The 27,578-nt window shown below is 35.8% G+C and overlaps 1 protein-coding gene across 5 annotated transcripts in view; it reads left to right on the top strand.

The window, feature by feature from the left end:
- The window catches only part of JAK2 (Janus kinase 2), an 85,801-nt gene that overhangs the window by 25,268 nt on the left and 32,955 nt on the right, over nt 1–27,578 (top strand). For 4 of the 5 annotated variants that reach the window (XM_056513193.1, XM_056513195.1, XM_056513192.1 and 1 more), the window contains 6 exons: nt 13,345–13,490; nt 16,736–16,986; nt 22,982–23,105; nt 23,894–24,011; nt 24,416–24,561; nt 25,836–26,157. In XM_056513193.1, the coding sequence (XP_056369168.1) occupies nt 16,767–16,986; nt 22,982–23,105; nt 23,894–24,011; nt 24,416–24,561; nt 25,836–26,157 (930 nt within the window). In that variant the 5' untranslated portion in view covers nt 13,345–13,490; nt 16,736–16,766. Of the gene's footprint in view, nt 1–13,344; nt 13,491–16,735; nt 16,987–19,237; nt 19,435–22,981; nt 23,106–23,893; nt 24,012–24,415; nt 24,562–25,835; nt 26,158–27,578 lie in introns of those variants that run through there. The other variant, XM_056513196.1, reaches the window with a different exon arrangement.

The following is a 27,578-nucleotide window of genomic DNA, read 5'->3' as shown; positions in this document are numbered from 1 at the left end:
CTTGATTACTATTCAAGCAACATCCTGGTTTTAGAGTAAGTGGTATTCAGATTTTTCTGACAAATCTGATGTTCTGCTGCGTCACTTTCTAATATGTGTCATATTGTCCTTTCTCTCTCAATTCACTCTCTTTTTCTCTCAAGGATTTGCTTGTTTTGCCTGTTGCCCACTCCTTCTTCTTTCTGATGGAGACCATGTACAGCACATAAAATGACCTCACATCTTCAGTGTGACTTAGCTGCTGTGCTTACATTACTCAATAGAACATAGTCTGAGAGGGGGATAATTTGGTTTTAGGAAGTTTCCATATCAGATGAGATAGGATGCTTCATCAGAGGAGGAATCCTTCCATTATTGTCTTGCTGCCCAGAAAAGCCTGTGTCTGGTAAAAAGAAGCTCAAGAACCACTTACATTATTTTGATTTTAGATTCTAGGTTTCTAAAATTCTTTGTCAGTTACAAGAGTCATTTAACTGCCATAACTCCTACTACACCTCTTTGTATCCGGTCTGGCTGAGGTGGAGTTAATTTTCACCGGTGCCCTCACAGTGCTGTGCTTTGCATTGGTACAAAGGTGTTGGTGACACTCCTGTGTTTTGGCTGCTGCTGACCAGCTCTGCACAGCCTCGGTGCTGTCTCTCCACCATTCCACCCTCCCACCAGCAGCCTGGGTGGGCAAATCTTGGCAAACCAGGACAGCTGACCCAAACTGACCAAAGGGATATTCCATACCATATGGTGTCAGCTCAGATATAAAAAAAAAGCTAAGTAAAGGAGGAGGAAGAGGGAGCATTTTTTATTTACAGTATTTGCCTTCCAGAGCAACTGCAACATGTGCTACACCCCTGCTTCCGGAGAAGTGGCTGAACATTGCTTGGTGATGGAAGTGGAGAATAGGGATTTTTTTGTCTTTGCTTATGTGTGCATAAACTTTCGCTTTTGCTTTACTAAACTGCCTTATCTCAACCTATGTATTGTTTTCCATCTCTTCTCTCGCCTCTCCAGCTGAGAAGGGGAGAGGAAGAGTGGCTTAGTGGGCACCTGGCCCCCAGCCAAGGTCAACCCACCAGACCCTTCTTGCAATTCTGACTGCCTGAAGAGACAGGCAGACTCTATCCCAGCCTACACACCATCCTGAGATGTGGTCATGGTGACAGTGCTGCTTGTTCCTGTAGTTAGACCCAGTGTTAAATGGTGATCTTTGTCTATGAACAGTTTTCAGGGAGGTGGAAAGGGGAAGCAGCTGGTAAATGAAAACCTATCTTTCCTGAGTGCAGATGGAAGAATAACAAGAGTGTGGTTTTGTGAGCTTGTTTTATTTACTGCTTGAAATAATGTAGAGGGCATTATATCCTACATAGCAATGACATTTAGAGTGGAGCAGAATCACAGTTGCTAAAAATTTTGTTTCTGTTGTAGGCATGAGGAATATCTTGGTGTCACCTACGAGATACTGAATAATACACACCTACAGCTTTTGATAGAATTGTTCACAGTAGTGTCACATTTTTTACCTAATTATATATTTTCTGAACTCCGAAGAGTAATTGAGAATGGAGTTAATAAACACTGTGCAGAATCACTGTGTTGTGTTTCTTTGAGAGGTATTAAATATGTTGATATATTACATCAATGTGTTTCCCTCAGTGCTTTTTTTCTCTTGATATGATTTGGTTTCTTCCTTATTCATGCCCTTTGTGTTGAACTCTGTGTGTTCATGAGAGTTTCTTTCTTTTTCTTTCCCCTCTCTGACGTTTCTCTATATAGTAAAACTGAAAAATGAAACATGAGAAACTGTATGGGAAGAGTTACAATAAAGGTTGAAGTTTAAAACGGATTTTTTTTTCACAGTGTTCAAGCAATTTGAAGATTTTTCAACTATTTACTTTAAATTAAAAGAATGATGAGATAAAGCTGTCTTTGCAATGAAATTTTTTCTCTTAAATATTTTATGAAACAAAGAATTTTGTTTATGCTTGGTCTACCAGTGGTTCACAGTGTGAGCCTAGGAAATTATTTAGACCCTTGTATTAGATCCAGAAAGTAAGAGAAGTGGCAGTGTTTTATGTAAAGCATCCTAATATTGAGCTGCAGTGGAAACTGAAAATATTAGGATTATTTTGCATTGTTACAGACTTGTTCAAATATGTAGAGATTGTCTAGAACAGGAGAAGGGTTCTGGTGATGCTGAGGCTAAGTTTGTCCCTGGCAGAAATATGTTCTCTTTTGTAGCAAAGCCACATTGTGGGTGTTCGTTTTTAACCAAATTTGATACTAAAGAGTGCTATCAGGGATCTAAGAAATTAAGGCCTTGGTCTGACTTCTTCTGTCATTTGACTGGTTTTTTTAAAATATTTTCTTTTTGTCTGTGTGTTAGTCAAAAGGATGTAGTGTCATGTGACTGTATTTACTTTAATGACATGAACTTAATTTACTTATTTTTTGGCGGATTGGCAGACAAATATTGTTATGTGTAGTTTCAGCCTAGGTGTAGGTGGACTATTACTTGCATCTATTAGTGATCAAAGTCCTTTCTAAGTACCAAATTAAAAAAAAAGAGTATTTAAAAAACTTGCAACTGTTAGATGTGGCAAACTCCAAAGGGCCATAGAGGAGAGAAGGATGTCCATTTATAGGTACTGGAATGCCTGGTCAGAAGTAATCTACTCAGACATTATTAATTCCTGCCTAGGATTTTTAATTGGCTTTTGTTTACTAATTGGAATATATATTTGTCAAATCCAAGAACTACTAGTATTTACAGCAACTTGTATTTCTTTTAGAAGTATCCTTAGGACCTCAAAGCATGCATAAATAGAGCAGAGACCATGGTTGGTTTTAACTTCCAGTTCCTTTCAGCGGGGTTCAGCAATTTGTTCTGTAAATGCATGTACAGAACTTTACCTCTTAGAGCAACTAGGTCAGATGGAGACAATTCTTACTCAGTATACTCTGCAAATTACAAATAAACTTGTCTGTAATAAACTGTGTTGCACTTCTATTTTAGACTTGGTTCCAGCTTATCTAATTATTTTCATTCCATGAAATAAAAAGTGTCAAAGTGTTTGCAGTATCTTTTGCAGGCATTTTTGGGGGGCCTAGCTGGATTTTTCATTACATCATGGTCACAGCTTGCTTTTGTCACTTTCTGCTTTACTTGGGAAGTGTTTCTTGGGGTCCATGCTTCTGTGCAACAGCTAGTGCCAAAACCTCTCCTAGTGGAGAGATATGAAATTCCTATTTCATCAGAGTTGAGATGAAACTGCAAATAACTATGCAGAATAGTAATGCTGAAAAGTTCTGTAGAAAACAGAAGTGGCTTTTAAGTCTGAGATGATCTAGGAAAGAGTCTTTCTTTAGAGAATGGAGTATCTTAGATTTTTAACAAATCACTTTAGGTAAAATCAAATTTCCTATCCATGAGTAGGTGTGAAAAATAACGCTTCTGGACAAGATTAGAACAGTGTGATTGCTGATTTGGATTGGGGACTTGCAGGGAGAACTGAGGTGCCTTGGTTCACATTACTGAGTGCATATATCTGCAGAACTTTTTGGGTAAGTTCCCACAGTGCTAAATACATTGAAATGTGTGTGAAAGCCCTAGACTTCAGAGCTTAGAGGCAAAACTGGTGTTGGCGTTTGACTTATGTACTGAGAGACCTGAGAGTTTTCAGATTTTTTTTGTTAATTTTCTGTCATCAGAAAGAATTTTAGGAGGAGTTAAATAATTGTTCGATGGGAATTTCTCAATGTAACATTTTAATAAACAACTTATCAGTTATTAAATACTGTTGTGCTATAAATGCTTTATCTTTATTTTATAATGCTTTGTCATAAGGGAACTGATAATAGCACAATCTGTAACAGCACATTTTAAAATGCAGAAGAGAACACTGTATCTTCCTGTCTGATCTTCTGTATATCATAGACCAGTCAGTTACATTTGGGCTTTCTTCCTTCCTTGAAGTTCAGTAACATAGAATTATCTTAAACCTGTTTTGTAACAATGCATCTGCTCTTCATATTTCAAAACCAGAAAATACAGAATCTTCTTATTAGTTGTTTTTTTTAGTAGTTTGACACTCTTGTTTCTGAGAGAAAAAATGTTTTTTTTAAATAGGTATTTATTCTAAAGCTATTGTATATCTTGTATATCCCATTTAAACAGTTCATTGTTTTTCCACTGTGTTTTTTATTTCTCGAGTCTATCAGGTAGTCTGCTTTGATCTTTTCAGTCTGTGTGGGCACAATTTTAATGCCCTTCTCCAATTTTCTTACAGTGTTTCAGAATATAATTTCCAAAATCATGAAGAAAGGTCTGTGTCATTCTTGTTTCAGAGCTTGAGGGAAAGGCAATGTGAATGTAGGCAATTTTAAGTTTATCTCAATTTGGAATATTTTCTTTCTCTTTAAAAGTGAAGTGTACAATTGAAATGCTTAATCATACTCAAAACAGAGTCCTGTAAGTACTGGATACACATAATTTGGCTTTTCTGCAGTGTTTGGGGAAGCCCAGTCTCTTGTGTTTTTCAAAGTGTTCAAGAGAACACAGACTGTTTGAAATGTTACATTGTGAAGATATGTTTGTCTTAACTTAATGTTTCTTTCTCCTTGTCACATCTATTAGAATTTTGCAGAATCTCTGCTAGTGGTATATTTTATGAAAAACCTTTGTTTACTTTCAGAGCCTTAGGTTTTCTGGCGTGCATTTTTTTCTGACAATCTGCCTTTATAGAGATAACATGATCTTGGCAAAGCATGTAGTACAGTATCTTTGCAAAAACTGTCTGGTGTTTCAGATAGGGAACAAGTGGAGAACTCGCAGGCTATTGATGTTTAAGGAAACATTAAATAAACTATCAAGCAAGTACATTTTCCTGAATTGTGAAGATAAAGCATCAACATTGCTGTCATAAGTTATTCAGCAATACTGAGCATTAACATAGGATTTTAAAAAAGAATGTATTCTTTTGCAAAATTACCTCAGCCCTTCTACAGAAGAGTAACAAGAAGCTGCAATATTTGTTTTATAATATCTCTCTGTATAATTACAATGTTTATATATTGATATTGATTTGTATATTGGATTGAACTCTGAATCATTATTTGACTTGTGAATGCATTTATATAGTCTTGATTTTACTATTTAGTCAAACTTCTACAGAAATAATTTGATTTCATGTATTTCTGTGGCAGTTGCTTGAATATTTCTGATTGTTTGTTGTATGTCTCAGACCATCTTCGTTATGTTTTGTCATCTCATATTATATGATCAGTCCCTGACTCTATAAGGATTTATAAAGGCTAGTCATAGCCCTGTTAAAACTGTATAGGATCTGAGCTGGATGGCAGGGAGGGAAATATTGTGGGTTTGTTTGTTTTTCTTTTGGTTGGATTTTTGGGAGGGATCTTGGGTGGGATTTTTGTTTGGTTTTTTTTGGGGGGAGGGTGTTTTTTAAGGCAGGGTTGTAAATAATATTAGTGTCCTGAGTTCCTGTAGCTGATGTATCACCGTAAAGAGCTAGGCTGGTTTCCTTTACAAGACTTTAGGCACTTTTCCAAAGACAATGAGGAAGGAGGGCAATGACAGCAAAATCCCCTAGAAACCCCTGCACCTTGAGGAGGGAATTTATACTGTGAAATTTGCATTAGGTCTGACCTTTTGATATACAATTTCTTAATTGAAGCTGAAAAAGCAGGGTAGGCTGAAGAAAGTATTTCTGGAGAGTCCACTGACATCTATTGCTCTTGGCTGTTTGGGAGAGTTTGCTGATTCACTCTGACTTAACTGTTATCCTGTTTACATGCTGACAGTTATTTCTGCAAAGAGCTAATTTGTTGAAGCACATGTTTCCAGATCCTGTTCAGATAGTGTAGCTGGCATAGGAGTAGTTTCTTCGTCCAGATGTTTTCACATTTTTGATGTCTCTGTCTCAGATTTACTAGGTTTGTTTTCCCCTATATTTTTTCACAGAAAAAATATTACAGGAATCAAGGTAATGCATGTTTTATCATTCAGATTATTATTGCAATTTTCTTGTTCAAGACCACTTTATTCTTTGCTTTGGTCATGTGGTGGAAACTGGGAAAGGAAAGAAGCCAAATAACCTATGAGGCTGGGAGCAGCAGGAGTGACATCCTACAAACACAACATTGTGGAGAAAATTGTGGATCTTTGTGTGGTTACTCTCTTTGTAGGCAGACAAGGTGGTTTGGGTTATGATTATTATATTCTCCATGGTACTTTTTTGTGTATGGCAGAATATAAAAGTATACTTTTAATCTCTGTAGGTAGATATTTAGAAGTTTGTCAAAGAGTAGTAGTTTCAGTTGTGATATTCTGGAGTTGAAACTGTAGGCACCATTTCACCTAGAATGATTGAAGAGACCTAGTGATACTGTTCCATGGAATTATTTCTCACTTAAGTGGTTGCAAATTTCATTAAACAGTCTTTTAGGTTTGAGGAGTATTTTTTTTTTTTTTCTTAAAATATTCTAATTCTTGGGCAGGAATCAGGATCATTCATTCCTCTCTTTTTTTCTTCCATCTCTCTTTTCTTTTCTGTTACTAAGTGCAATCTGTGTTGAAAGAGAAAAGCCACAAAATAAACCTTGAAGGTGAAAGTATGTTTTTAAACATAGTTTTGACACTTCTTGCCTTTAGAATGGCTCTTCCTCTTTCTGTTTACTTCTTACTTGCCTAGAGGAGACTTAGTGATGTCACTCTCCTTTCCCCCTACTACATAATCTTCTGCTCCTGATGCTCAGGAGAATTCTAGCTCTTCAGACTTCTTGAGTTCTGCATGTAGTGTAAACACGTATGACAGTTACTGTAGAGGCAGTACTTTTACTAAACTCTGAGGAGGGAAGTTGCCGGACTGGGGAAGTGAGATAAGAGGGCAAGAAAATGAAGATGACAGAATTCAGAAGGAAGTCCAAAAGAGTTTAAGTAGGTCTTGGAAAAAGCTTCCTAAACAAATGGAAGCAGGGCAATTTATGCTAATAGCCAATGGGTCTGCTTGGTTTAACTGTTGTATTGATATTTGCTTAAAGGATCATTTTTTTAATAGATTCAGAACTCCAAGGTGCATCTGTAGTGGGAGAGGATGAAGAACTTTGTCAAAGATCTGATGTCTTTCAAAAGTACCAGACTACTGCAAGTGGTGGGTCTTGGTGTTCTCTGTTCTATTCCACAGTTAAGCTGCTAAAAACAGAATGTACCTGGGAAATCCCTGCCTGCCACAGAAGGCTGGGAGAAGGGTAACTGGTTTGAAACCTTCTCCATTATGATACAGCTGGTGCCTGCCGTGCCACTCTTCAGCACTCACTGACTGCAGTGTGAAATGTGTATGACTTCCGATAGCTTAGCATAGCCTGCATGGTTCTTGACAGCATCTGTAAATCAACATCTGTTGTGCAACTATTGATGCTATTCTTTGGCCCTGCAGTACTGTAACAACAAGTGCTGGTTCATGTTTTCACAAATCGCTCTTCAATTATGACAGCAGGAGTTGCATTTCGCAAGGAATAGCTCTTTCTTCAAAACTGTCTTCCAGCATCACCTCCCGACAGTCTCAATCTTGCAACATTTAAGAAAGCGAAGTATTTTCACAGACTACTTCACTGTTGTTGTAAATTTTGCTTTTGTTTGCATTCCCCGTATTTATTTTAACTTGTGAGTGTAGCTGTAACTGTCTTGTATATTCTCTAGAGATTGTTGAAGGGTTTTTCCCCAAGGCAGTATTTTTAACAAAAATGCCTTATAATAGAAAAATACTTTTTATTTCTGCTTGGGTGGTTTGTTGGAATATTTTTTCAACATCAAAGTGTTATTTTTGTCATTGAACCTGACTTCTTCATAATGTGTTGGTGGTTTTTCCTATGTTGAAACTGGTGCTTTGATTGTTCACTGTAGAACAGTAGTTCACTAATTTTTGTAACCAAAAGCCAACCAGGCAGAAGGAGTCCACTAGCAAGCAATACTGCTTTTTACTTCGAGTTAATTTCTTCCACGTACACAGGAGCATTGGCAACTCCTGTTTAATGTCTTTCTGAAAGAAATCAAAGAATCAATTGTTCCATGATCTGAGCTATTGAACAGTACTCAGGTTTCAGTACAGTTAACAAAAAAAATGTAGTATGATGTGGCATACTTGTGAAAATATCACTTAGTCCTAAGTTTGGTGTTGTCATCTTTTATTGCATCACTTTAAAAGAATTTGGGAGATATGTTAGGGAGTAAAGGTAAATTGGTGATATTTTTCACATGCTTCATGTGAAAAGTCTTCCAGACCCCTTATCTTTACTTTTCCTATGTCTTCTATGTATATAAAGTTGTGCACATAATGATGCCTCTGAATGGACTAAGGACCCTCAGATGTTATTATCTTGGGACATAATCTGTGCCAAATAATTGGGCAACTATTTGAATTGCTTGGAAATTTTCTGATGAAATAGACTTTTGCTGAAATTTATCACCATGGTGAAATGTTTTGCAGATATGGACCAACTTTTTCTAAAGTTCTAATGGAACCTAAATAGAGTTGTTGCTTCTGGGCAGGTCTTTGATTTGATTAGTTCTCTGGTAACTCACCAACTTGGCAGTTTACTGTGGTGTTGAGGCTTCTACTTGAGTTTGGTGTTTTTGACAGCAGCCCCAGGTAGTTTTCTTCTGCAATAAGTGCGGTGACTGCTTCATTCTGTTGTGAAGAACCTAGAAATCACAATTTTAAAATTTCTAATCAGAATTGAAAGGTCTTAATCCTCATATTAACAGCTTCTATCTACTTAGTCCCTGTGTGTCATGCGAGCAGATCAGGCCAGGACTATTTCTGTTTTCTTACGCAAAAGTTCGTGAGCTGAATTGTGGAAACTGGTTGTGGTTTTCCAAGTGAAAACTGTAAGCAAATGTTTTTTTTTTTTTGGTCATGTTTTGTCACTGATATGTTAATCTGTCACCATCCTTATGTATTTGCTTGCTACCACATGCACTCAAATTTTGGTGTATTAAAGATTCATGTGTGCTATTAGTATACAGTTGATAAACAGAAAAACTCCTTTGGAGGTGATTAACTTTTTAGGCTTGTTTCTTGTAGGAGCAGTTGTTTCCTTGTGTGGCTTTGTCTCATGGCAGAGCAATAGGCAAAGCATATTAGAAAAATGATTGTGAAAACTGGAGATACACTCCTTCTTCACTAAACATCTTTGAATATGCTTTAGGAAAATATTTAAATTTTTGTGAAAGCTGTTTTTAAGGTCAGAATGAGTATTACCTGAGAAAAGACAACAGAGTTTTAATGCAGAAGATGATGCATATATAGTGCAGATTAACTTTATTTATGGACTTGGCACCTGTTATCCAAATAATGGGAAGAAGTTCTCAGATTATCCAGATTGCTTAGTATTTTTAAAAGTATTTTTGAATATTTTGACAAAGTTAACCAGGAGAGTATTTTCTTATGAATATGTACTGGAAATACATGAATCTGTTGCTGTGAATATTTTGTGAAATTCTCGCTGATGTGGCATGTTCTGACTGAACAAAGATTTCATAACTTCTTGTTATTCCATTGAAAAGCATTGTCATTCTGTACGAGGTGGTTTTAAAAATACAGTACTTTACTGACTGTCAGAATAGTGTATGCATTTGGTTTCTTGAATTTAGTATAATTTTGTTTTTAAAGCAACCCACTGAAACAAACTTGCATACACAAAGAAAATCAGACCAGATTTGCAAAGATACCACGTCATATGCAGAATATGAAAACTATTGTTATTGTTGTAAGATTTTAAACTTTTGATAGCATAACAAGCCATGCTGAGTACATGTTATGGGCAAGCTTAACTGTGCTCCATTTGTCTGTGTATTCAAACTGAACTGCAAAGACTATAATTAAATATAAAGTATACATATTAAGCATAAACTTAATATCAAACAAACTAGCCAAAATAATAGCAAGCAGAAAGCTGACTGACTCTTTTTCTTAGTCAAGTTTAGATTTAGAGGTAAAAACTTTATTTTGGTTGTTTAGAACAAGATGCATAATAGTCCTTAGAATCTTGTGATGTTCTGTTACTGCTGACTAATGCAAGATTTGTTAGCACATTTTATGATACTTTGTTGCAATTTTAATCCCCTGTCACAGGCAAAGTGAGACCTTAAGACAAAGATTATTATCGCATTATTATGAGTCGCAAGGTGCAGAAGGGACCCCCTTGCCTTCTAAACTCCTTCTCAAAGAGGAGCCTGGTGTGGCTGGATCAAATCTTAGTGCCCAAGTAATACTTTTAGGTCTTAGAAATTATAGGGTTGTGATTGAACCTTTGTATAGCTTTGTCCCACAGGATTAAGGGAGGCAAACCAGATATATTTATATAAAAATGAATTATTTACTATAATAAATTATTAAACATAAAGATCTTAACCAGAATTATTTTATACCCTATATAAAAAGTAAAATTAGGATAGTATAGTGTGTACTATGTCAAAGCAATTATATTCAAACATTCCATTAAAGCTAGCAAAGAAACTACTGAAAAAATATTAAGTAGAGACTGAGGTTACTTACCCATATCAACAACTGTGGGAAAATCTGCTTCACTTAACCTGGAGGAGTAGAGCATCCTCACCCAAGGGAGGAATTTCCACACATACTCTCCAAGAAGGGATCCATTAGAAAAATGTGTTTGAAAGTGGAACTGGACCTTCAGAGTATAAAGTGATTGACTATCCATCATATCCAGGCCAGCTGTATCACCTTAGCATTTTTAAATAAGTATATGTTACCATATCTGCCACATATTTACCTCACTATCAGGATGTTTAACTTTGATGTTGATGAGTCAGACTGGTTTTAGCATATTTCAATATCAAAAGCAGCATGACACCCCCTTTTAGTTCACTACGGGTAGCTTTTCAAAATAGGGCATTGTTCAAGCTGATTTACTCCTTTCCAGGCAGAGCATCCTGCTACACCACCTACCCACCATTACTTGGGAAGGCTTTCATTATTGATGTTCATTCAAATTCCTTGAAAGAAGGATGTGTATATAAGCAGATGGAAAGTGTGCATGTTGCTGTCATCTTTGGCTTACTGGCAATAAACATCTTGAGTTGCTGGGAGGCAGCCTATGTCTTAAAGCCTTGCTTGTCAATAATAAGTTCTATTTAATCTTTCTACTTTCACTAATAGACTGAGTAGCTGGTGACACAGGCACAAACACTAATTGTATTTATAGCAGTTCTGGAGGCTTGTTGAAATAACAAATGCTGTATTGTGTTCTTTGCAGATAGTGGCCACTTGGAGATGATGGACTAATTTATTTTGACTGAAATTCATTAGACTCTTAATCTGTTTTGGAATTGAGCGTTTAAACCCTTGCAGCTACCAGAAATGTGAGATGGTGTAGACTTGAGGGAAGGAGAAAATAGGGGAGCTAGGTCACTGACAAGATGGTGCACTGTGAGATTGGTACAGCAGCTCTGCTTCTGAAAGAGTAAGTTGAGTCAAATGAGACTTAGTCTGAAAGTGTGTGGACTGAATAGTTTTATAAGGCCTTGATGCAGATCCTGTAAATGGGTATGACAGTAAATGTGCGCTGAAGAAAAAGTATTTGACTCTCTCTTAAAAAACGGGTGAGGGAGAAAGAGAGAAATATGTCACATGAGCCTGTTCAGCTTGGAGTTTTTCATCTCTTGAGTGTCTGTGCTTCTTATTCACAGCTGTAAGGTGCTCTTTCATAAGCAAGCAATCATTTTTATTTGTCATGTGAAGAATAGACTCTATATTAGGCTGCTTTATTGATTTTTTTTTTTTTTTTTTTTTTTTTTGCCTGTGAAATACAAGCTGCTATGTTACTGAGGCTATTCAAAATGTTGCAATCCTTTTTCTGCTGGATTTGTGGAAAAATGACACAGTTAAACATAGATAAATCTTCATGCTGTTTTGCTTGAAGTCAGGAGCCTGGCTGGGAATTACAAATGCTAGGCAGTCATGAGCGTGAAACTGCACTTTTAAAATAGAAAATAAATTAGAATACCCACAATGCTCCTTGATCTGAAACCTGCATGAACAGGTGGCTGTTCTCTGCTTTGTTTGAAGGTTGTGCTCTCAGATCAGTGTGCATGGAATGTGTGCTCAGTAGGTCAAAGATAGACAGCTCTCCCCCAAACAACCCTTCCTCTCTCCTTCTGGCACTTTATCACAGGTCTGGAAAACTTGCACTGACTGTGCTTGCCTTCAGATCAGATCCTGGTATGATCTGAAGCACTTGGAGGAGGTGCATACAAAATAACACAGCTGTCCAAGCAAGGCGAAACTGTCTGTCTGTAAAGCCAGTATTGCAAGAGGAGAAATGCTAATCGTTGCCATCAGTCTGACTTCTGTGGGGAAAGAAGCTGGATTTACTGCTCACTGAGATGGGTTTTTTTTTGGGGAGGGAAGAAGGGACAGTGTGTTATTTATGATAGACTCAGGCAACACAGCACATGGCACTGGGGAAGATGTGTTGAAGTCTTTGCTCCTGTTCAGGAAGATACCTGTCTGAAGAGTCATCTAAAAAAAGCTTGAAGAGTTCTCCGTTCTGCATTCTGCCCCCTTTGAAATTCCATTGTATTTCCCCCACCTTTATTCAGTTTTAAAATTAATTTTTGGTTCTCTGTCAGGCCCTTCCTGTGCTGGGAAGGTCACAAAGGGAATGTATATATTTTTTCACTGCTGCAGGAAGCTGCTGTTGTGCTTAAGCACTTTCAAATAGTTTCCTGCAACCGCAAAAATGTTGCGCAAAGAGAGCAGAGGGTGGGTGTGCGTGGGTGTGCCCTTGCCCTTCCTGCTACAAGACAGTTCACGTGAATTGAGATGAGTGGATATTGGCAGTTTTCAAACAGAATTAATTATTGTGGCTAAAGAGACTACTACATCATGAAGTGAACATACCATGTCTCTTTTTTGATTACTTTCCCTTTTTCATTTCTAGTTTCTCCATATAATGCCATCAACAACTTTCTTAAACTGATGCTGTATTCACAGAAAAGAAAAATATGTGTGCAAAAAAACTCTGGTGATTGTTTGAGGTGGGGTATCTGGCTTCTACACCACTTTCTTGCTAGCACCGAAAAGCCATCTCAGTACCAAAAATGCGGCTTAATTTTTTTAAAATTTTGTATTTTTAAAAGGCTAAATTTAAAAAGTTCTTGGCAAAGATGACAGGAATTTGGGCAAATAAGAAGGGGGGTGTCACTTTATCTGTATTTAAATCAAATACAGATTTGATTTCTTCAGTAGTCATGCATTATGTACTATTCAAAGCCATTAACATTTTTTTAATATTGTACTTTTAATGCAGATACATTATGTTCCACCTCTGCCTGTGTGCCTGCTTTGTCTGACTTTCTGTGGATTCCTGCAGCAAGTGGATGGCCTGTAACATGCTTATTTGAAGGGCTTCATCACTGTGAAGTTTAGTACAGAGATTGCTCAAGCGATAAAAAGGTAATTAACTGTTGGGGATTTATCTGCAGTAAGAGGATGCTCTCATTTTTAAACCTTTGAAGTTGTACCACGTGAAGTGGTATGGCAAAAGACCCTGGCTCAGGAGGCTTCGCTTCAACAGTCACCTACTGCCTTAAATGCTCCCTGTCCCCTGCCCCCTCAAAAAACAATTCCATAAGTTGAAAAACAATGTTTAAAGGCTCTGAATGCTGCATATTATTAAATCCTGAGAATTTTGTATGTCATCCATGTTTTAGTGAAATGTCTTCCATAAGCTATGATTTTCAGTCTCATTAACCAGTTTCTTGATGGTTGACTTAAAAAAAAACATATAAATTACTGCAGCCCAGTGTGGCTGGTGAAAATAATTGTCAGGTGCACTGCCAGTATAAAAGTCAACAGAGAATTGTATGTAGACATGTTCTGTTGTAAATGCTGGTGATTATGGTTAGAGCTATATATGGAATGATTAATCTTATCCTTTAGAGGCCGTGACTTAAAAAATTACCCGGATTAGGAACATAAAATAATTTTATTGAATCAAATAATCTGCTCATCCTTACCAGAATCACATCTCTTACACAGCTAGTAGTTTTCATCTCCAAAACATCATCCTTGTGTCTCAGACTTTGTTACCTATTCCTACTTATTACTTAGATATGTCAGACATCCACTCTAAGATGTGTTTGGACTTGGTATAGTTTTTTTTTTTTTTTGTTCAAACAAATACTTCTGTGACACTGAGTAACTTATCTACAAAAGTCACATACTGAATATATTAAATCCTTTCATACAGCTGTGAGAATTACTTGCATTCTTTACAGAAACAGAGAAATTATTTTGAACTATAGTATTATAACAAATCTATATGTTATTATAAATTATAAACATATCTATATATGTTATTATATATGTTTTCTATATGTTATTATAAATTATACTCAGTGTGTTCTGCAAGCAGCTACGCTATTGTCTCCCAGTATATTTACTCTCATAATGCTTAACTCCATCAGAAGAATAGGCCACATTTTGAATATACTAGATCAACAGCAGTTGATTTTTTTTGCCATGCTTAGTGTTTCTGTTGTGCTAATATAGTGGCATCTGAATGGAACAAAGCAGGGAAAACCAAGTGTGTCCAATTGGAGACTTGTCTGCTAAGAAAAAGAGTTGAAAGCAGCACGAGCAAGTGGTGACCTTGTGTTTAAGTTACTTTGCATGTGAGGCTCTGCCCATATAACTGCTTTAGTTACATGTATAAGACAGAGGCCAAGAAAATGTGTTTACTGTTTTCAGTGAAGAAAATTATATAGGAATATTTCTTGGTTTCATCTGTTTTGTCTGTACTTTGACATTAATGATAAACTTGAAACTTGAAAGTTATTTAATTTGAAGTATTTTAAGTCATTACTCAGTTTTACAAATAGTATCTCTCAAGATTTTTTTCACATTGTCACATGGAACCTTTGAAAGTAGTGCGACAAAGTACTGGAACAGAGTATTCTGTTACAGTATTTACTTTGCATTTTTTGCTGCATTTTGTTCCTATTACACATTCTTGGGTGTGATTAAGCAAGGTTCCTTTCTTGGTTTATTAAGTTTTTTAATGCAGAAACAAGGTGGGAATGATAGGAGTTTTTGAAAAGGACAAATATGTTGTAAAACACAGACTTTATAAAGGAGAGGCAGGCACAAGCACATGTGTTTAGTAATCTTCTGAATATTTCCATTCAGTATTGGATAGATAGAAAGCCAAGTGACCAAGACGGAAAGATCTGTCAGTTCAGGTCAAGGTTTGAATAAACAGAGGGTTGATATTGGAATATTTTGTGAAAGCTACTGTAGTAATTAAAAATGGCCCCCTGTGGAGATGAAAGCTGTGGGCTGAAGCTGTGAATATTTTATAAAAGCAAGTTGTAGAGCACAAACATTACGTCTTGCATAATGTTGATGGAAGTGGTGAGAAATCTTTTAAATATAATGTTTCTAGTCATATGGTAGTTATTTTATTCTAAAAAAACAGTAATTCCAGTTAAGAAGGATGCTTTTTCTCCTTAGTTAAAAATATACTTGTTAGCTGTGCTACCTTTGGAGCTAAAAGCATATATCTTCTCAGTTAAAGGTGGTTGGCTCTGTAAATGAGGCATAGGGAATCCATATATCCTCTATGTAAGGGCCTAAGGAATGTGGTGAATGACATTTGCATCTAGACATTCTTATTTGTATATCTGTGATACATTAATTCTTTGTGTTGCATAGTTTGGGAAGTAAAAGGGTACATTTTTCACTTGGTGATGGTATCTTTTTTCTTTTCTCTTTCCCCCAGAATTAGTGAAATGGTAACACAGTTTTATCCTCTTTTATTAGTAATTGAATATTTTTGTCGTCTCATAACTCATTAAGTTAATGTTTTCCTTATTTAAGATGCTCAGCCTTTTTTTTTCTGCTGGTATAACTGTTGTGATTTCCATAGCACACGTGATCTTTAGCTCACATATTCATACACTCATCCTTTCTTAAATAATTGTTGTTAGGAACAGAAAATTTAAAAAAAAACAAACAACGCAAACCGTGTTCCAAACAGCTCTTTTATGATAAAGCAACGTAGTTCAATACAAATAAAAGCTGATGAAAATAATGCATTAAGAATGTAACACCCATACACCTGTGCAAAACAGTAAATATATTTTTAACTTAAACATTAAGAAGGTGGTCTTGGAAGATCTCCCATTCCTAGATACAAACAAAGTCTTCTAGATTCTCATCTCAGTTAGCACTTGTTTTTTAAAGTAACTGTTTATGATGAAAACGCAGCTGCAAGCTGCTATTCCTGTCCTTTTCTTAATCAGTGCTAGTTTGCGACCCAACTAGTTATTTTGTCTTCAGAGTTTAAATTGAGAATAAAATGACTTGTACAGATCTCATTAAAGCAATTCTTTTGGCTTTCAGGTTTAATTAGATGGTGGCAAGTGAGCACATGCTGTCTAAAATCCAGTGAAAAGTGATAATCCTCTAGCTGGACTCCCAGTTAATATTTTGGGTTTTTTCCTGTAATACTGTCAGTTACTTTTCCTCTAGGGCTATGTAGTAGATAAAAGAGAAATGTAGCTTTTTATAAACCACCTAAGCTGTTCTCTTAAGTTTTAATGTTTTTTCAGAGTCAGAACAATACTGTCATTAAATACAAATATTACAGAGAAAATCAAATATAGTTAGTCAAGAAGTATTGCTTAAATTTCTTTCAGGCAGATGCTCTGAACAGAGCCAAAACAAACTATGGCTTGTCTTACAATGACAAATATGGAAAGAGCAGCAACTTCTACTGTCCACCAGAATGGTGACATCCGTGGGAATAGCAGTGCACCCAAGCAGACAGAGCCATTGCTTCAAGTGTACCTTTATCATTCTCCTGGGAAGACAGAAGGAGATTACCTTCAATTTTCAGCTGGAGAATATGTTGCAGAAGAGATTTGTGCCGTTGCCTGTAAAGCCTGTGGTAAGTATATCCCAAAGAATTTATCTAATTAAACAGTGAAATCCAGCTTCATACAAGAAGGTTTTTAACAATCCAAAGCTCATCCAAATGGTGGCATTTAGACAAAAATGCGAATTTCTCTGTTCTTTCAGACATAATTAGCACCAGACTGTAAAACTGTTTCTATTAGAATGGTTATGAGGCTGAATTGTGTGGCTGCCATATTTTTTTGAATAATTTAAGGGTATGCCATCCTGTAACTGAAAGTCTTCTTTCATTGAGCTGAGATACAGTTTGAATAGTTAAATCAAAGCAGGAGCTGTGAATAGCTTGAATTACTTCCTGATGCAGCCCTGCAAAACAGATTGGTTCTGAAAGTTATGCATATATTGTATATTATACATGCCTAATCACTTTGCAGAAGGAAACTGTTCTATTAGATATAACATGGCTGCTTCTGTGTGTGGTTAATGCTCTTCATAATAGTTTAGAAAATAAAATGTATAAATAACATGGTATATTTTAAATAAATAAATAATATATTGATATCTCAGAATGCCTTTGAATTGTTACATTTACCCAGAGTCTAGCATGCACCAGGGCTGAAATCTGTCATAAAATAATTTGAGCATGCATTTTTGGCATACATCTTTCTTTCTTTCTTTCTTTGCAAAAGTACATTGAATTTTTTAATAAAACAAATTCATTCTTGTAATCTCTGGGTATGAAAGTGACTGTCTTTTTGTTCTTTTTTTCTCTTTCATAACAACTATCAGTGCTTAAATCATGAGACATTGCTTCTTAATTTTTGTTTTCCTTTTTTTTTGTCTGAGACATTTTGTGGTTGTACAGCAGAACATGTCTTCATACAGTCAAATAATGTTTATGTTGGCAAGACATCTTTCAGGAGTAATCTATGAGTCAGAATACTTCATTAAGAAGGGAGTGACTTGGGTAGTAAGCAAGACTGAAATAGAACAAATTTGGTAATTGTTAATGAATTTTGTGATCTGAACAACTGATAGATCTTTTGATATCAGAGCTGATTACATCTAAGTGTGACTGCTGTTGGTGGCAAGCAGGACTGGATCTAGGCAAACATCAGCAGTCAGGGAGAGTCTTGTTATGTACCTTTCAAACAGTTCAGATAATTGAAGTTTTTCCAGTTGCCGCTACCTTGACATTAGATCTATTATATCTGGTATGTATTGGCTATAAAAATATTAGTCTGTCTAATGTTATTCTGCCATTTGATACTTGCATGCAAAAGTTCAGCCTTTTTTTTTTTTACTTTATTTAAAAACAGTTTTTGGTTTGGGAAAAATTTAATAAATAGAAACATTTTTGTGAGTTTGTATTTTTTAGAAGGAAAACTGTACATAAAAGTGACTATCACATTTTCCGAACAGAAATACAAACATAAATAAGGTGTCTTGAAATTAAATTTAAATTGATGACTCAGTCATGATTCAGTTCTTGCATGTTAGCAAGTTAATTGCCAAGCAAAATATTAGAAATGTCACACCAAATTGAAGAAAAGGTATTGCTCTTAGCCTGAGGGGGAAGGTGGTGTTAGAGGAACTGATGATGGAAATGAAATATATTAGAGAAAACATTCTAGAAGTTACAGAATCTTTGTGTTAGATGTATCTTCATTTTAATTGTCACCTATCTGAATCGCAAATATGTTGGAATTTTCATGGTACTACTCTTGAAATGTGTTTGTCTCTCTTGCAAAACCATAGAAGAGATTTTTTAATTATAAATAAGTAAAAACGCTATTTCAAAGCATTTAAATGTGACAAGTGGTGGCAGCATTTACAGTCAATTAAATCTTTTCAAGGGAGAGACGAGAGACTGCATTGCATAGTGTGATGATTTGTAGTACCTCTTTGCTCCTATGCTTCAGAAGAGATTCCATACTGCTAGCAAGGGAATTCCAGGCAGATTTTCCCTAACATGCTGAATTTCCAGAGTTGACATGACTCAGGGTTCAGACACGGCTCAGAGTTATCGTTGAGTATAAATGTCCACTGAGGGTTGTTTGTTTTTTTTTTTTTTTTTTTTGTTTGTTTTGTTTTGTTTTGTTTTGTTTTGTTTTGTTTTTTTGGTTTTTTTTTTTTTTTTTTTTTTTTTTTTTTTTTTTTTTTTTGTTTGGTGGTTTTGTTTGGTTTGGGGGGACATGGGGGTTGTGTGTGTGAGTGAGTGTGTGTGTGTTTGTTTGCTTGTTTTTGTGAGGTGATGGTCTTGTTTGGTTTTTCTTTATTTATCCTACTTTAGGTGATAGCCTTTCCTGAAAATCCACCCAGAACATGCAACCTCCTGCTCTCCTATGCTAGCTGGGGAATGAATTAATCAGAACTCTGCACAATTCTGTTTTTCCAGGAAAAGTAATATAAGCAATGATTGACTATTCAGAAAGCATTTTGTTGACAGGACAGTGACATTGAATGTGCGGTTAAGTGTTTGGTAAGCCTCCAGTTTGTATGAATGATGAATGCAAGATATTTTTATGTCAGAAAAGGCAAGCAAATTTCTATGGTATATATAAGACTACCTAAGTTTTAGATAGTTTACTTCAAATTGTGTGAGAACTAATGTATATATTAGACATTTTATGTCGAAAATTTGAGATTTTTTAAATTGTTTTAAATAATTCACATTTTGCTTTCATATTTTTCTATTTAACTACTTAGATGCTTGAATTGAGAGTTGCATAGGACAGTATTTCTATTGCAGACTCTGCATGGCCTTTACATGGTGCCATGGCTTTTTGTGATTCGCACTTTCTGTTTTTTATTTTTACTTAGAAGAGAGACATTACGTTACAAAAATATACTGTATGGGAGAAAGGGTTCCTAGTGCCAACAAAGAAAAAACTGTATTTTCTTAGGTGCTTCAGGATAAAAAAGGTAGTGAGATTTGTCTGGATGTGAAGCTCTAAAATCATAATTAGGAAAATAAGCATCTGGTTTTTTTTAGGTTTGAAACAGAAGTTCAAAGTATAAACTCGTGTTGTAGTCTTTTGTGATGTTACTTGACTGTTTAGTACAACAAAGCTCCTTTATTTAGCCTTTTGTAATAAATAAATAAATTGTAAAGAGATATTTTCATTGCAATAGCCCAGAAAATTTATTTGATAGCCCTTGCTGGAGAAGCAAAGCAGAGAAAATTCTGATTAATTAAGTCTGAGTCACTATCTTCTCTCCTAATTCCTCACTTATTGAGCTGATAGCATGGTTAATGCCCTGCAAAAATCCATGGGAGGCTTTTCAGTACCTGTTGTGAATGGCTTTTATGATTTTACTTGTGTTGAAAAAAACGTTTCTCCATTGAAAAATGGAGAAAAAAAACCATTTTCAAGTTTATTCTATTGTTGGCATGTCTAGGCTTCAGCAGGAGACTTTTATTCCCCAAGCCATTTTTTCAATTTTCATTGTTTCTAGAGAAAACATTTAAGAACTGCAGTTATCATCCCTTGAGAAGGTCCTGTAGTTAGTATTAGCGGTAAGAACTACATGAAAAGAGAAGTTTCTGGCCTCTTTGCTTTTGTCAGATTTTTGTGGACAATTTTCAAGACTGTTTAATAAAGGGATTTGCTCTGTTTTATAATTGTTGAGCATTAAGTGTAACAAAGCAATTGAATAGTTCTTAAGATGAAGGGATAAAAAAGTGAAACTCCCTTTCTTGAAAAATATTCGTGATCTCAGTGTCTTTAAATACTTCCAGTGAATGGTGCAAGTCACTATTCAGAGCTATAAATGCCAAAGTATGACGGTTGGAAGAGTGCACAGTTTACTTTTCATACAAAGAAGACTGTGGGTGGAGAGCTCAATATAAATATTTCTGACTTGTAGGGGGTGTACCACAATCATGTCTTGGTTAAAGTTTCAGAATGGCAATGATACAATCTTGAAATACCTGTGGAGTTTTTTGAGAGCTGGGGTGGCGTGGTGATTGTGGTGTCTATAATGTATTTGGTCAAATGCAGCAGTTTAGCATTTGGATTTAAGCATATGGTTTTGAAATGTTAATCAGTAAGCGTACATGGGATGATTAGTAGTTTGGCTAAATGTGTTAGGGAGACCAGGTAGGTCTTACTGGCTGAATAGTAAATATTCAGCATTGCCCTGAATAGTGTTTAGCAACTGGCAAGGGTCATAGAACAGGGTAGTGATTCTCATGTATATTACACTGTAATTGATCTGAAATTGGGATACAGACACTGCACAGCCTTAAAACTGCTAAGTTACTGCTCTATGGACAACGACATGTAGTATAGTATAGTTCATCCCACTTTACACGTCAAATGAGAACCATGTTCAGTTGCATGAGGTAGGTTTCTTTTTAACTCTATAAAAAAATTCTCAAAACTTGGATGGATCAAATACATCATATTGCGCCATAAATTTGCAACATTTAGAATTGCAGCCAATTTCAGTTACTTATCCCTTCAGTTTTATTCCCGTGGGAGGTTTGTGTAGTTTTGGTTTCCCTTTCATTGCCTTACATAATGCTTTCCATTTCCCTAGTTTCCTGTAAGTCTGTGACTCCTTTTCATAGAAAATCATGTGTTAAGACCTGCAACTCTGGTATGTTTTGTAGAGCTTTGGTTTAAGAAGGTGTCGGATGATTAGCCTACAGATTTCAGCATTTTTAATCTTTACAAGTACACAATAGAGCTCTAGTTCTTGGCCTTCTTACTGGACCACTATAGAAGAAAACCCTTTTTTATATCAAACTTAGTAAGCTAGTTGTTGTTTAAGACTGAAATATGTTCTATCCCAAATAGTTATGTAGTTTTATGTGCGGAGTTGATTGGTTGTTTCTTCTGCTTGTCTTACATTCAGTTTAGATGTGATGAAAGAAATGTGGGGTCTGCCCTTTTCAGTAATTACCTAGATATTGTTCAGAACAGAAAGAAATGGAGGATTTTTTCCTCCTGATTTCTTGTGAGAATTTCAATTACTTCATTCTAAGTCTGAGCAAGGGTGTGGTTACTTGGCCTTTTCTCAGAATTCTTGTCTCTTAACATCATATTAAGTTGCTTTTATTGTCTTTACCTGTTATTTTGTCTATTATTTTTTTTGCTCCTTACCTCAAAGTAATGTAAAATTTTCTTTAGATATGACCTACTGTGACTTTGACATTTTAATTTTTTGTCCTACTCCCTGGCCTTTTAACCTGTATCTCTTCCTGTCTTCATAATAAGTGTGTTGGTACTTGCAGTTCATCCTTTTGTGCTGTCAGTTTTCAGGCAAATCTGTTTTCCAGATCTAACACTGGCATCACATGGATGCAGCACAGTACAATGCTAAGTCACAGGCTGTGTTTCAGCTGGGAGTGTCAAATTAAAATTCTGGTGCTGCTGACGAGTTGATTTTCAACTGATTTTTATAGTGTCTGATTATGTAGGATTGCTTGTCAGTTACTATTAGCATAATTCAAAGTTGTTGAGGGAAAAGAATATTTTCCAGTTCTGGTTTTTTTAGCAATATATGTTTGGGTTTGTTCTAAGTGGAGTTACTAAGATGGAAATGGCTGGTGGTTGTCCTAGTCATTATAACTTTCTTTGTGTTGCTTTACTTCTAATTTTTAATCAGTCTAAAGTCTTAAAATCAATGCTTAGTCTTAAAATGAATGCTCAAATTAAATGATCTGGTTTTGGAAAGGCAGGGAAAAAAAATCTACTGTTGTAAGCTGTTTCTACCGGGGAGGCTAAGAACACATTTTATTTTTCTCCATACGGAGAAAATCTTGTAATCTAGCAGTGAGGTATAGGACAAAAGGTGAACAGTGTCTTCAGTCAGAAAACATAAAGGAAGCATAAGAAATTTAACCAGCAAAGCAGCCTGCAGGTTATGGGATCATGATTGCTGTGTTGTTGGCAATACTGCTAACTGTTCCTGATAGTAGTAGAGCACTGTGGCAATATACTACTTTTAACCCACAATATTTTTTTAGTATTTTTGAAAACAGTTTCCTGTTGATGTTTGCTTCTCTGTTCTTCATGCAGGTATCATGCCAGTGTATCATAACATGTTTGCACTCATGAGTGAAACAGACAGAATGTGGTACCCCCCAAATCACATCTTCCACGTAGATGAAACAACCAGACTCGTCCTAATTTATCGGATAAGGTAATCTAAATAAAATATTGTATACTTTTTGTGGTAAACAAGATTGTGTCAGAAAACAAACCAATATGATAATTAGTTGAACTATAGTTTCTCTGAGAAATTATGGACAGATTGCTGGCATTTTCTGGAAAACAGGAAGGAAAAAGAATCAAAAATATTGGAGTGATTTGAATTATGTACTTTTAAAATTTTCTCTATTCCATGTATTTGCCAGTTTAGATTGAAGAAACAAACAATAAAAATATACTAGAAGTAAAAAAAATATGTTTCTTAATAATGATACATCTCATCTTGTCTGTGCTTTCCTGTTTGAAGTAAGTGGCAGTTTCTGAAATGCAGAGTAATTGTCCTGCATAGTCAGGCTTGTTTCTGCAATACAACCATTTTTCCCTAACCTTATCATTTAATGTGTACAACTAAAACTATAGCCACAGTTTTCCTTTTGTAAATTGCTTAATTTATTTACATTATATAATTTGGCCTGAGTGTCTTTTAGGAACTGTTTCAAAAGAAACTAGAAGACACTAATAAAATTCTCTATTCCTATTAGTGAGAATAACTTTACAAAGGTTCTCATGCCTGTCGGTACAGTTTATCACACTGCTTAAATATTGTATACTTTTAAAACATCAAGAACTGGATCTGAAGTCTTCATTGAGTAACTGGGGTTTCATAGTGGTCCTCCAGATCAGCAGGATTAGTTATATGTATATGAGAGCAAAAATGTCTGATGTTGGTAACCAAAATGCCTGTTTATTGACAATTGCTTAAATTTAATTTCCTGCCAGGTTTTATTTTCCCCACTGGTATTGCAGTGGCAGCAACAGAGCATACCGGTATGGCATTCTTCGCGGCACAGAAAGCCCCGTCCTTGATGATCTTGTCATGTCTTATCTATTTGCACAGGTATATTTTGCTCGCTTCCTTTTGCATGCAGATTGGTAAAGGTTATTAGTATTTATTCCCTTTCCATCTTCTCCTAGTAACTCTGTAGGCTCTTGAAAGCTTGAAGCCCTCTCAAGCTGGAAATTAAATTCCATGTCTTATTGTGTGGTTGGAGAGATGAAGTTCAAAATAGTGCTTCTAAGCATGATAGCAGCTGGTGTTCCTTATGAATAAGTACATCTTTTTGTGGATGAAGTAGGTTATTCAATCTTTAAAAACCAAGCAAATAAAACCCCCTAAACAAATCAAACATAAGCAATCAAACAGCACAGCAACAGCTCCCCCTAACAGCTGCACCACAAACCTCTCTTCTTGATAAGCAGCAGTGCACCAGTTTTCATTTGCTTTCTTGTATTCTTTCTCAGTGGCGAGCTGATTTTTTGGATGGATGGGTACAGATGCCTGTTACTCATGAAACACAAGAAGAATGCCTTGGAATGGCTGTTCTAGATATGATGAGAGTGGCCAAAGAAAAGGACCAAACCCCAATGGCTATTTACAATTCAGTCAGGTGATTCTGTATTTTGTAACTGTTTCATGTGTACCTAATGCCTAAAGGATGTATTTTTAGACAGTAGTTAGGAGGAGGTCTTTAGCTCCTGGCAGTTGATGTATTCTAACGTAATTTTACCTATTATGTAAACTAGAAATTAATAGAAAAATTTGTGTCGTGATGGCCATTCATGATTTGGATACATGGATTTGACTCTCTTAATGAAGGGTAAGGCAGCAGCTTCTTATCTGAGAAAATATATAAGCAATAATTTTGAGTGAGACACCTTCTGGATGTCATCAGATCCAAGCCCCTGTTCCTGTCAGGCCAAATTCAAAGTTGCATGAGGTTACTTAGGGCCTCATCAAGTCAAGTTCTGAAAATGTCCAGATGTGGAGATTCCCCTTTATCTCAGCTGTGTCTTCTGCATGACCATGGTCATTGTGAAAGATTTTTTTTCTGTACCTAATCAGTCTCCTCTGTGATACTGATAATTCTCTCTTGTCCTTTCACATTATTAGATGACAATTAGCAGAACACCATACTTGAGCCTTCTTTTCTCCAAGCTGAACAAATCAAGCTCTCATTGCCTCTTCTGTCCTGTCATGTGCTCCAGGCTTTTAACCATCTTGGGCAGGTCTCTGCTAAACTTTCTTGAGTTCATCAACTCACTTGGGTGTATCAATCCTATCAGTTTCTTCTCCACCTGAGTTAGTTCTGTCCCTGACATAGGAACTTCAGTGACAGCTGACCACAGTTGTATTCAACCACCCGTGTTTTCAGCCATGAAATCTGTCCTTTATCCATGTAGTTGCCATGCAGTATCCTCTTTACAACTTCTGCACCAAACAAAGCAATTTTCTAACTTCTGCTGCCTCACCAGAACTTAACTTTGAATCTTTGAATTTATGGAAAATGCATTACGTAGTTTATGTTGCAATTGAGTGAAGGAAAAAATGGAGAATGTAAGAAAACAGGGGGTTTTATTTGAAAGAACATACTACAGATCTAAGAAAGGATCTTTGTTATCCTAGCATTGAAAAAATAGTGGAACATTTGGAGGAAAAGGTGTTTTCAATTTTGACTTGTTTAGCACAGAAAATGGGGCTCTATTTGAAAGAACATACTACAGATCTAAGAAAGCATGTTTGATATCCTAGAGTTGAAAAAATAATGGTACTTTTAGAGGAAAAGGTGTTTTCAATGTTGACTTGCTTAGCACAGAACTAATTATCTTTGCTGGATTTAATGGATAAAATTAGTAGCTTTTTTGTCTGGTTATGTATTCACAGCTACAAAATGTTTTTACCTAAGTGTGTGCGAGCAAAAATCCAAGACTACCACATTTTGACACGAAAAAGAATAAGGTACAGGTTCCGCAAATTTATACAACAGTTTGGCCAATGCAAAGCTACTGCCAGAAACTTGAAACTTAAGTATCTCATAAATCTGGAAACCCTTCAGCCTGCCTTCTATTCAGAGGTTTTTGAAGTAAAAGAACCTGGTGGAGGTCCTTCTGGAGAGGAAAGTTTTGCAACCGTTGTAATAACTGGAAATGGTGGAATTCAGTGTTCAAGAGGAAAACTTAAAGACTGTGAGACACTTGGAGAGCAGGTAATTTTTAAAAGTTACTTAATAACTGTGTAGTTTGTGATGGAGCAGAGTAGTAAGCTTGTTTTAGAAGTTCTGATTTACCTCAAGCAAATTTGGTAAGCAAATTTTACTTCACAATAATGATACAACTCCCGTATTGCTGAGGACCACAGAAATATATTGACTGAAACAGTACAAGGCTTTAAAACTGGATTTTATTGAAATACTAGAAAAAAGTTGTGTAATACTTTTCTGCTTGATATATAAAAATGTGGAAATGTAATGGTGCAGATAAAATGCAGAATTTCCCTAAATTTTCTTTGAAAGCAGGGGTCTAAGGACTCCAAACAACAGGCAAATTCCCCTATACCTCTTTCCTGATGCAGTTAGACACCTACCAGTGTCTCAGTTAGCAAGTTTAAAATGACATCTGTGTGATTGTGGAGTCTATATAGTCTTTGTTCAGAATTAGGTGCTTAATGGTTCCTGTAAGTGCTGGTAATCACGTACTGCTGCATTTTTATTTCTTGGTATTGTTTTGTGTGTGTGTGAGGTTTCCCATCACAACTGTTCATTTTGTTGAGTTTACGAAGACCTGATAGAAACTCAAAGCAATGTACGTTGAGAATGTGGGACTTTCCCAAAGGTAAAAGGAAAGGCAAAGTGGAGTATATGTGAGTTTTTCAGAATAATCACATTGGTTTGGTAGTTTTGATTCATAATATACAGCAGACAAGACCAAACTACAAAAAGTTGTATTTTTACAGTGTGCTGTAATAATTTGTAAAAAATGCTATGTGCTAGTGTGTTTTTTAAATACTTAGCAAAAAGTAAATCTGATTACATGCCCTTATTTTTTGAAGTGTGGTGTTATTAGAATATTTGTAGATTGACAGTTACCTCATTCATAGTTGCTACATATCAGTCCTCTGCCTTTCCTAATTTTCCTGTGAGTGTCAGTTGCTCTGGCGGGACCTATCATTAATGTCAGATTTTGCAATTTCCAGTTTTAGGTGTACAAAATGTATGCATACTATGCTGTTTGGGCTTGACAACTAAGTCTTTAGTAAGAGTTGTCTTTGAAGGAATCATATTTTTTAATAAAGATTGCCATATTATTTTTAAATAATTAAAAATATTATCATTCTGTTATTGACAGACATTGCATACATTTTCAATGGTAAAGAAACTATTTATAAAGGTAGTTTTCAAAACCAAATGAATTAATATGGTTTGTAAACATGTTCATAACTCGTTCCAGTAAACTTTACTGATGACTTGTGATTTAGATACTGAATTTTAAAATAATTTTTATTAATTTGTATGTAATAACATACGAGTAGATTGTAGAGAAATTTGTTTTGCAAGTTTACATTTTCAACAACCAGATGAACAAGTGGATAGGACAGAGAGGACAACCTTTTCTTCTGTTTTTTTTTCAT

The sequence above is a fragment of the Oenanthe melanoleuca genome, chromosome Z, assembly GCF_029582105.1.
Source record: "Oenanthe melanoleuca isolate GR-GAL-2019-014 chromosome Z, OMel1.0, whole genome shotgun sequence".
Taxonomy (NCBI): Eukaryota; Metazoa; Chordata; class Aves; order Passeriformes; family Muscicapidae; genus Oenanthe; species Oenanthe melanoleuca.
This window is presented reverse-complemented; position numbering and strand designations above follow the sequence as displayed.